Source organism: Emiliania huxleyi, assembly GCF_000372725.1.
Source record: "Emiliania huxleyi CCMP1516 unplaced genomic scaffold EMIHUscaffold_559, whole genome shotgun sequence".
In the NCBI taxonomy this organism is placed as follows: domain Eukaryota; phylum Haptophyta; order Isochrysidales; family Noelaerhabdaceae; genus Emiliania; species Emiliania huxleyi.
In genome coordinates, this window is record NW_005197809.1 from 37,550 (window position 1) to 48,112 (window position 10,563).

Sequence of the window (10,563 nt, forward strand, 5' to 3'; positions counted from 1 at the left end):
CATCGTCGCCAGGTCGGACTGGTTGCGGACGGCCTGCGTGGCGCGGGTGAGGCATCGAAGCGGCGCACACGTGCAGGCGTCGTCGCGGCACAGGCGCAGGCGGCGACGGCGGCCGCGATGGGAGTGCGAGGCCATCGCAGCACCTGGAAGTCGCCGCAAATGAGGAGGAGGTCGACGGTGGTCTGGTGAACCGCCTCGATCTGCGCCACGGATGCGTAGATCGAGTCGAGCTCGCCATGGCCGCAGCCCACCAACGCGATGCGCATGGTAGCCGGGGTCGCCCGAGTGGGGCTCAGTTTCTCCGCTCCACGCCTCGCCACGCCTCGCCGCTTGCGGTCCTTCCAGCGCACGAGTTTTTCTTTTTTCACGACAGCTCGCGCTTGTCATGTGAGAGCGTGCGCTGTGCGCACTCCGCTCCGCAACGTATTTCTTTGTACCTCGGTGTTGAGCGTTCACGCTCAGTTTTTTGCTCAGCTGCTCCTCCCTGGGTCTCTCCCCATGCCGCTCTGGCGAGCACTGCGCGGGTGCTATCCGTCCGACGAGGCAGCTCTGACTGCGCTGACCGCCAACAAGGGTATTGTTACGCCATGGGTTGTCTCTCCGTCCACCATCACCAGCAACAACGCGCTGTTGCGAGGGATGCTGGGCAAGCAGCGAGCGCTCAATGTCATCACGAAGAATCCCGGCGTACTTGCGTGCGATCCAGAGCGCCTCGCAATCTCGAGTCCGCAGGAGATAGAGGCCGTCGCGAGCGCCACTTCGGCCGTCGGCAGAGCGTCGACGCCACTCGCCTTTGCCGCGCTCGCGCTTTTCACGCTCGCGCTGCTGCCTTCTGCCGGCGTCATGGACGCCGAGCTGGCCGGCTCAATTGTCCGCCCGGCGAGCGGCGCGATAGGCGCCACGGCCTTTTTCGCGGCGTTGGCGGGAGCGACAGCAGCACAAAGGCGGTCGTAGGCACTTCTCTGGAGCCGTGAGACAGGTTTACGCCCGCCACACACACATATTTTTTGATGTTGTGGAAATGTGTTCAGCGTAAAATTAAACGAGTGGTGGGCGCCCCGTGGGGTCTAGCGCGTAGCGGAGAGGTCGAGCAGGGCAGTAAGGTCCCAAAGCAGGTCGGGGATTTATTTGACAGAGTCAGAGATCAGAACCTACACTAGGAGCGCGTAGCGGAGAGGTCGAGCAGGGCAGTAAGGTCCCAAAGCAGGTCGGGGATTTATTTGACAGAGTCAGAGATCAGAACCTACACTAGCACCGCCGACCTGGAGGTCCGCATGCGGCATGGGGTCAGTTGACCAGTTTCCGACCTCTGTACGTAGGCTGTAGGTCAATCAATCCGACCTGCTACTCTCCACATATCTCATATGGGAGAGCACGTGGTAGCTGGCCGACGTCTGCACGCGGCCGGCCGGGCGAGAGGCTTGACACGATCCGACCCTGCGACCCTGACGCTGCTGCTCTAGCTATCAGACATGCACTGCTGACTGCTGCCACAATGTGCGACCTGTGCTGGCCCACTTGGCGGCCTTCCCGGTCAGTGGTGAGGCGCAGTTCAGAGCTGTCGATGGCGTGATGCCGCACTGGTCCCACATTGGTGACACGAGACCACCAAGTTCGCCGGTCCAAGAGAGAGGTACCGGCGCTGTCCTGAGAAGGTGCGTGGTCCCTCTTGACTGCCCATGCGCGCGAGGCTGCGTAGGCATAGCCTCGAGAGTGCCAGCAGCCAATCCGAGGCGACGCGCATTGCGCCAGAAGCGTGCACACGTCGGAAGGACACCTTCCTACTGACCGTACGATCAGGTCGTCACTGAATGCTTGAAACTAAGGCCGCGAGCTATGCAGGTGATCAATTGTGCAGCAGGGCACGGTCAGCAGCGCCGACAGGCTGTCGCAAGGCGTGATAGCAATGGCCGCAATACCTCCCCCGGTATTTATACCGGTAGGGAGGCGTGTGCCGAATACAAAGTGGAGTCCCGCCCCGCAATAAGCGCAGATGTCCTCTTCAGCCTGCTGAGAGCTTCCTGGCCCGCGCGCGCGCTCCGCCTGGCGCGCGGAGCGACTCGGTGGACGTCCGAGCCCGCCGCCCCTCGCCACTGCACCCTGCTGGCCCATGCAGCGCGACACCGCCGGCGCTGCGCCTGCTTCCTTGCGCGCCGCTGGACGTCGGCCAAAAAGACCGCTGCCCTCTGGGGACCCGACTCCGCGAAGATCGCGCGCGCGTCGTGAATGCGGCGCGCGCGCGATCTCCGTTCCCGGGCACGCCGGTCGCAGTGACATGGGATCCCAGGCTCAAAACAGCACGCTCAACAGCGAGAGCGCCGCCGCTGCTCCTCCTCCCGCCGCCGGTCCGCTCACCGAGACAAACTCGGTGCCGCCGTTCTCGCCGCCGCCGCCGCCGCCGCCGCCTCGACCCTCGCCTCCGTCACCGCCGCCCTCCATCTCGCGGCGGCGTCCCTCTGATGGCGCGGGCGCCTCGCTCGCCGGCGCGCCTCGCCGCTGCCCCCCTCTCGCCGCCGCTCCCTCGTGGCCGCCGCCTCCCCTGTCAATCCCGCCGTCCGCACCACCGCTGCCACCGCCTCGCGCCTCGCCGCCGCCGCCACCGCCCTCCCCCTCGCCGCTGAGCGGTGCTTGGGCCTTGGCGAGCCTCCTCCGCACCGTCCCGGCCGCGGTGCGCACAGCCTGTGCACACTCTCGCCTTCTCTGTACTCTGACTGCGCCGCCGGCGCCGCCACGCATGCAGTTGGGTGCTTGGGTCAGCGGCGTGAGCCGAGAGGTGGCCCACCGCTGACAGCGCTCAGCGCGCGCGCGGGGGGGGGGCACCCCTGGTCCCCTCGCCGCCCAGACACACGCGCGGGACGCGCCCCGGCAGCAGCTCCTGCCTCCTCTCCGCTCTCGCGCCACCCCGCGCGCGGGGGCGTGACGTCTGTAGCGAGGCGACGGTGGGACGGTGTCCGACCCGTTCTGGGGTTTTCATATAATGCGGCTCTACTCGTATCGACCAATAAAATACCGGGGGAGGCCTGCGCAGCCTCTAACTATTAATCCCATGAACAAGTAAAAAATCGCGCGAAAAAAGAAAAATGAAAAAATCGGCGCCTGCGGCGGGCCGTGGGACCCCATCTCCCCCCCGCATGGGTGCCCTCTAGGGCCCCCGCGCCCCCCCAGAGGTAGACCGGTACTCGGGTTTGGATGGTAGCGGGGGGCCCCGCCGGAGGCTGGTTACTGATTTCTTCACTACCCTGAACGCCTTGCCTATCATCATGGTTTTGCAACTGAAAAAACCTCAAAAAGCCCTGGGAGCCCTCCCCCTACTGTTTGAGCAATTTCACACAGCCCTTGTTGTTGAGAAGAAAATCCTCCGGTGGCGCTGCGCGCTGGTCTATGAGAGGTTGAGGTGCGAGCCCTGGAGGCCCTGCCTGGGGATGGGGCGAGACTACCGCGCGCAGGGTGGTTGGTGGGTGGGACTTACACAGCCTTGTTATTGAGAAGAAAATACCTGCTATGGCGCTGTGCGCTGGTCTGTGAGAGGTTGAGGTTCACAGACCTTGTTATTGACAAGAAAATACGTCCTATGTTCACAGCCTTGTTATTGAGAAGAAAATACCTCCTATTCACACAGCGAGAGAGAACCGACAACCGCGAGATCTCGGATGGCCCCAAACTACCGGGGCCTGTCGACCGTCCCGCATGCTGGTCTTATCGCATAATATGGACGCGGAAGACCCAATTAGTGGCGCCGCCGCTGACGCCGCTGAGCTGTTTGGCAGCCTTCCACCCGTTGCCGTGATCGTTGACGACGCCTCGGGAGCCCTCTTCTCCGCTGCGCGGACGGTGAGATCCTCTCCAGCAGCACTGTGCTGAGAACTCTCCCCTGCGGCAGCTCTAGCAGTCAGCCAGTCAGCCTTGCACAGTGAGACGGCAGGTCACACGCACGCAAAGACGCACAGGGCATCACACACGAGGCGTTGCGAGCGGGTCTCACTTCAGGGCTGACAAATCTACGAATACGCCTAGAGCAAAGCTCGCAGAGCTCTAAGTCCGCTCCGCAGCCCCACTTCACACCACCCTGCAGGTTAGCTCCGCGGCGGCCTCAGCGGCGCGCACCACCATCGCCGTAATAGCTGGCAGGCACGACCTCAACGGCACCGCCTCCGCCTACACAAACCGCGCAGGTCCGCGCGCCTTCGGGAGCAGCAGCAGCAGGTCCGCCAGATCGTCCCTCGGCCCCACCACCATTTCTCTGTCCTCTAACGATGGCTTGATCGATTGCCCCTCGAGATCTTGTGCATTAACTCTGTCCTCTGGACGCGCGGCAGCCCGCTGATTGCTCTCGCTGCGGCCCTCAGCTCTCTCGCCCTTGTCCCGGCAGCACGCAGGTCGAGCATGTGCACGTGATCCCATCTGGCGTCATCGCTCTACTAGTGGGCATCTCGCTCGCTGCGGTGGTGATCGCGCTGTGCGCGTTGCACCAGAGCACACAGCGCGCGACGACGCGGGCCGCAGGCAGCGCCTGGCTCAAGCTCTCGCACGGCACTCACGCCGAGTCAGCCGGCAGCACCAGCACCGGGTACGGACTCAGCAGGGGAGAGGGCTCTCCGGTGAGGCCGTCGCGATTCCCGACCCTCGGGGAGTCACCGTACGACACCTACGAGCCCTTCGGAGGCAAGGGGCCAGCCACCGATGGAGGCAGCCGAGGCGGCGATTCGGCACTCCTCTGAAAGGTAGAGCACGGAGCGCTTTGAGATAGTCTAGTACAGTGGTCATCCGCGCGATTTTTTTTCGCTACCGTGTGTTGCGGGCATTAAGAAAACGTACCCTGAAGAAACCACGCCGAGCGATTTCCGCAAAAATCTAAGAAACCACGGCGCGCAGGCGCGCGGCCCCGAGAGAAAAGGCCAGACACGAGTGTGAACGGGAGCCCCAGCTCAAAATTTCTCTTCGCCTGCGTCATCCAGAGAGCCGACTCGGCGGCAGACTCTGGCATCGCCCTCCGGACCGCAACTTACCTCTTCTTACCTAAAAATCCTTCGGGCCGGCTCTGGCCTGAGTGCCGGCCGGAGCTAAGAAACCACGGCATGGGGTGGTGAGGGGTGTGGGGAAAGGCTTCGAAACGGCGGTGAGGGGTGTGAGCGGTGAGGGGTGTGGGATATTGTTTTCTTTTAATGCCTGCAACCCACTTGTACGTACTTTTAGCTTACTGGGAGAAGAGAGAGACGTAGGTAGGTAGGTAGCAGACGACACTGCTTCGGCAGCGTGCACCTCGATCCTGTACCGTGTTTGTTATGACCCCCCCCAATGAACACACCAGTGAGGGAGGGCGAGACGATCGAGGGGTCCCGTACCATGCAGAATCGACCCTATCCAGTGCTCAAGTGCTCAGGTTGGTAGGTAGGAAGGTGAAGAACAGCCAGGGCCCAGGCTCGGACTGGACACCAACGCGGTATGGGTGGACGCTGGACAGATGATGACGACACGCATGAGCGACACACAGACACAAACAGGCTCACAAGACACGTACTCGAGTACTGGGAGAAAAGGGACAGGTGTGTACTGGAGGGCGCCTGGGTCTAAGTTAAGTGCGCTTTAGTGATAGTTTAGTGCGCTATTTAGTGTGTGTTCGAGTGCGTATATAGCGCGACTTTAGCGCGACTTTAGCGCAAATTTAGTACATATTTAGCACATTATTTAGCACATATTTAGTGTGTTTTATCTCCAATTTGGCGCCACATTTAGGTGCGGGCAGCAGCAGTACATTTAGTGTAGGTCCCGCATCTTTAGTGCGGGCACGCATCTTTAGCACGGCTTCCCAGCCACACCACAGCTAGCCAGGGCCGCGTGCTTTGCTCCTTGGCTGCCAAGAATGCACCACAGGAGATGCCTCTCCCTGCCGCCCCTCGCCTCTCCCTGCTGCCACGGCAGCGCCACCATCGTCTGCTCCGGCCGTGTCTGCCATCGCAGTAAAGTCGTTATGTTCACGCCCCGCTTCCGGCAAACGTTTTGCCGCTCGGCGGGCCCGGAGAAGCAGCCGGGAAAGCACCGGAGGCTGATATTTAGCTGAATTAAAAACCTTCGTTCGGTTGGGGGTCGGACGGGAAACTTTTGCGAGTGGGCAGGGGACTGCAGGGGGAGAGGGGGAGGGAGGCCCAGCGAGGGGCTGCGGCTGGATCCTAGTGCGCGGATGGACTAAAGACGCACTAAACCTCGCTAAATCTGGATGTAAAGTCGCAGTAACTCGCGCTAAATTTGCGCTAAATTCGCACTAAATTCGCGCTAAAGTGCACTAAAGATGCAGTACATAAACTCACTTCACACCTCACTAAATTTAGACCCAGGCGCCCTCCTGTTCTCCTGTATCTAGATACATCATACATGGACTGCTGCGGCACGACCGCCAACGAGATTGGGGCCAGCACAACCGAGCCATGCATCGTGAAGGCGATAGTCCACCCGCCGGCTCGGAGTAACCCTGCACTCTCTTCTTCGAGTCCGTATGCTGGGTGGACGGCAGACACCAAGTCTGAAGGCCGGCTGCGTCGCCCTCGAGCTGCCTCAACTGCTGCTCCTCGACCATGTCGACGTCGCACATCAGCCGCTGGCTCATATCAGTAGCGCCGCCAGGAGCTTGGCCGTCGCGCCGCCCACCCGCTTGGCTGTAAGCGCGCGGTGGACCTTGCAGGCCAGGCACCAGGCCGAGCCACAAACGATGCCATCGCGTCAACTTTCCCTATAGCTGGGGTCGATCCCAATAGACAGTCCGACCACCCTACAGTACTAGCCCGCCTCAACCCACTTTACCCATACTATTATATTATATTACCAGTACTCGAGTAGGCTAACCTCGGAATGTGACACCAGAATGCCGCTGTGTCACATTCCCGGCTTAGCCACACTCGAGTGCGCACAAAAATCGACTGCGTCGCGACGCCCGGTACAGCGTTGCGCTCGAGCTTCGAGAGCTTGGGCGAGCTCTGAGACGCTTGCGTCAGAAGGTGCTGCTCTATGCTCGGCGCAGCGTTCCTGTTGCACGGAAATCAGCCACGCCGTGCAGTGCGAAGCGGTGATATCCGTGCCAGCGCCTCGGCTGCTGACCTCACCGCTGCGCTTCGCGAGATTCCAAGCCGCGGGCTCGATCAGCATGAGGACGCGTACAGGCCGCCGGCGTACGTGGAGGGCATGCTGGAGTTGATCGATACGCTCGCGTCGATCGGCTGGCCCACCAATCAGGCCGAGGTGTGGCACTCCCTATCTCGGACTTACACTCTGATTTCTACCCCCGACTTGCCGCTGTCCGGCACCTTGGTCAGGACTGGATGATTGCGGACTGCTTCTTCTCGAGCACCTGGCGGCTCGCCTACACCTCCTCGAGGACGTTCGCGAGGTACCGTGGCCTCAGCGGCTGGGGCGGACGCATCGACGGAGTCACAACACCGGAGCTGCGCATGCGGGTCGCGCGGAGCCCGCAGTGCGTCACGTTTGAGGAGCCACTCTCCGAATCGGCTGCCTTCGCCATCGCCAGCGCGCTCGCCCTGCCCGCCGATGAGGCGGCGCCGTCCGCGGTTCTGATCGACGGGACGTGGCGCATGGCGGCGAGCGAGGGGCTCAATATTCAAACGACAGCGATCCGGCTCGGCTCGCGCAACTTTAAGCCGGCTGACGGCGCGGCCGACGGCATGGTCGATTTCGAGCACGAAAAGGCCGTGCGCGTGCTCGGGGCGACCACGCCGGTCTACCTCGACGCCGCGCTTCTAGTGCTGCGCGCACAGGCCGACGGTGTCGTGTTTGTATGGGAGAGCCTGCCTTGAAGCTTATCCAGCTCTCTCTCTCTTACGTGCGTCTTGGTCGAGCGCTGCTTTGTTTGTTATCGCATTCAGGCACATCGAGTATAGACGAAAAATACGACACGACACAACACGCCGGTATTGTCTCCTTGGGGTTGGGCCTTCCCTTGTCTGTTGACAGTTGAGTGTTGTCTCTCTCTCTGCGTCTCCGAGACGCGAGAGAGAGAGACAGAGAGAGGCGCGGAGGCCAATTCCCCTAACGCGTGCGCCACACACACCCGGCCACGAGCTAGCCTGTACGGTGCAGCGCACTGCACCACATGCACATGCTCATGTGGCAGACTAGCGACCAAGGCCGCGATTGGAGTTATGTTGGAGTTATGTTTGCGCCGCTGCTCGGCTCCCGCGTGGCCGGCAGCTCGGCCGCGCCCCACAGAGACACCGCGCTGCCGCCCTTGCCTTTGCCCTCCTCGACGGCCCCGGCCTCTACCTCACCGGGGCTGGCGCTCAGGCGGCCCTCGGCACCGAACTCCGCCTCCACGTCGCCAGTTGGCAGCAGCGCGACGACCAGCGCGGCCAGCAGCGGAAGCAGGCCGAGGGTCCAGCCGACCCACACGCTCCAGGCGGGCAGGAAGCCCTTGCCCGCGGGGAAGGGCGTCGACGACGCCGCGTCCATGATGTCCCATTTGTTAAGCGACATGGCGACGACGACGACGAGCAAGGCGGGGCAGATGAACTTCCAGCTCACCGTGTGCGTCCACCCCACCGTCTGGCCCGTCCACTCCTTCACCCGCCGCCGGAAGCCGAGCCAGACGGAGCTTCTGAACCAGCACACGCCGAAGCACTCCATGCCCGTGACGAAGAACATGGCCACCACGCAGGAGTAGCTGTCCATCAGCTCGAACCAGTAGATGCCGCTCCGAGTCACAAAGATCAAGCCGAGGAGGTAGGAGAGGACGCACACCACGGCCGACAGCTTTGGCCGCGACAGCCCGCCGCCGACGCCCGCGTCGCTCAGGACGGTGACGATGCTCTCGACCATCGCGAACTGCGAGTCGATCCCGAGGCAGAGGAGCATCACGAAGAAGAGCATCGCCCAGAAGAACCCGCCCGGCATGCTCGCGATGGCGATGGGGAAGGCGACGAAGGCCAGCCCCGTGCCCGACAGACCGACGGACGCCAGCCCGCTCAGGTCATCGCTCCGGATGCACGGGTTGTACTGCGAGAGCTCGTGCGCCAGGTAGCCGAGCACCGGGAAGACGACGAAGCCGGCGAAGATGGAGGTGCCGCAGTTGATCAAGGACACCTTGGTCGCGTCGCTCAGAAAACGGTTGTGCTTGCTCCCGTACGAGGCGAAGGCGATGAGCGAGCCGAAGCCCACCCCGAGGGAGTAGAAGATCTGCGTCACCGCGCGGACCCAGACGGTAGCGTCGAGGAGCACGCTGAAGTCGGGCTTGACGAAGAAGGTGACGCCCGTCGCCGCGTTGGGCAGCGTGATGGCGCGGAAGAAGAAGACGACGAGGGCGACGTAGGGAAGAGTCGCCGTGACGTACACGACCTTGCCGCTGCTCTGCACACCGTTGTAAACGCAGAGGTAGACGAGGATCCACGCGACCGAGAAGGCGCCGAGCATGCCCCACTGGAACCCGCCCAGGTCGTCCATGCCGCTGCTCTGCTGCAGCACCTGGTTCTGCCAAAAGTCGAGGGCCGAGTGTCCTGGACACTCTGACGGCCTGACTTCGACCTGCACGAACCCGGCGGGGATCGCGGTATCGTTGGCCTCGCTGCGGGCGATCGGGTCGACGTGGTGCGCCACGGCGTCCGGGTCGACGGTGGAGAGGCTGCCGGCGGACGGGCACCAGAAGTCGTCCAGGTGGGACGCGTTGAAGCGGCCCGTGGCATTGTTGAACAGGGTGGGCAGCCCAGCGAGCTCGGCCGGGACGACGAGCGTGGTCAAGGGGCAGTCTCCGCCGAGGTCTGCCCAAGGCAGCTCGCCTCCGCGGAACATGGCGCCGACCGTCCGGCCGATGTAGTAGACCGTCCACGCGAGGATCACGTTCTGCGGGCGAGGCGAGGCGAGGCGAGGTGAGGCGAGGCGAGGCGAGGTGAGGCGAGGCGAGGCGAGGCGCGTTGTGGCGAGGGTAATCTCACGTAGTAGAGCGAAACGAAGAAGGTGCAGAGCGTCGCCGCCACGCCGACGCCCCGAAGCCTTGGGAGGCCAAGCCGCGACCACATCCCGAGGGTTCCCTGTCGGAACATCTGGCCAAGCCCGAGCTCGAGCTGGAACAGAGGGAGGCCGAGCAGCATCAGGGAGAGGAGGTACGGGATGAGAAAGGCGCCACCGCCGTGCTCGTAGGCGAGGTAAGGGAAGCGCCAGATGTTGCCCAAACCCACAGCGTACCCGACGAGGGTGAGCATCAGCTCGAGCTTGCTGGCGTACTCCGGTCGCGACTCCGTGACGGCGTCACCATGCGCGGCCATGGTTCGGGCGGGGGCACGCTACCCAGCACAACCGGGACGGGGTGTGCTGCACGCCTTACCTGGTCGCGGCAGCAGCCACAAGGACGTGTAAGTAGGAGGACGGACGGGCCGAGCAATTTTTTTCCCCCTTTGTTTCCAGCTCGACGGGAGAACTTTGCTTTAGGTATATTGTTTTAGGTATATTGCTTGGCCTTGAAAAAAAGGCAGAAAAAAGTTGAACCGCACGCCCCTGCCTGCGGCGCGATTTTCGCGAATTTTAGAATTTTACAACAAAACTCCCTCGCACAACACTGGGCACGGGACT

At 62.7% G+C, this 10,563-nt stretch overlaps 4 protein-coding genes across 4 annotated transcripts in view; 2 read left to right on the forward strand and 2 right to left on the reverse strand.

The window, feature by feature from the left end:
• The window catches only part of EMIHUDRAFT_76618 (hypothetical protein), a gene marked incomplete at both ends in the record, with an annotated part of 1,461 nt that extends 1,195 nt beyond the window's left edge, over positions 1 to 266 (reverse strand). Inside the window, one exon of the mRNA XM_005765353.1 lies at positions 69 to 266. Within this exon, the coding sequence (XP_005765410.1) occupies positions 69 to 266 (198 nt within the window). The remainder of the gene's footprint in view (positions 1 to 68) is intronic.
• Positions 267 to 498: 232 nt separating this feature from the next.
• EMIHUDRAFT_247221 (hypothetical protein) lies at positions 499 to 954 on the forward strand (the record flags this gene model as incomplete). Its single annotated transcript, XM_005765354.1, has 1 exon — positions 499 to 954. One exon carries the CDS (start codon positions 499 to 501, stop codon positions 952 to 954), a length of 456 nt encoding a protein of 151 aa, XP_005765411.1.
• Positions 955 to 6,490: 5,536 nt separating this feature from the next.
• On the forward strand, positions 6,491 to 7,873 carry EMIHUDRAFT_459623 (hypothetical protein; the record flags this gene model as incomplete). Its single annotated transcript, XM_005765355.1, has 4 exons — positions 6,491 to 6,652; positions 6,856 to 6,928; positions 7,013 to 7,230; positions 7,305 to 7,873. The coding sequence occupies 4 exons, from the start codon at positions 6,491 to 6,493 to the stop codon at positions 7,800 to 7,802; spliced, it is 951 nt and encodes a 316-aa protein (XP_005765412.1). The 3' UTR covers positions 7,803 to 7,873.
• On the reverse strand, positions 7,851 to 10,335 carry EMIHUDRAFT_470787 (hypothetical protein). The gene is made up of 2 exons (XM_005765356.1): positions 9,930 to 10,335; positions 7,851 to 9,837 (listed from the first exon to the last, which is right to left on the reverse strand). The coding sequence occupies exons 1-2, from the start codon at positions 10,257 to 10,259 to the stop codon at positions 8,146 to 8,148; spliced, it is 2,022 nt and encodes a 673-aa protein (XP_005765413.1). The 5' UTR covers positions 10,260 to 10,335; the 3' UTR covers positions 7,851 to 8,145.
• Between the last annotated feature and the right edge of the window lie 228 nt (positions 10,336 to 10,563).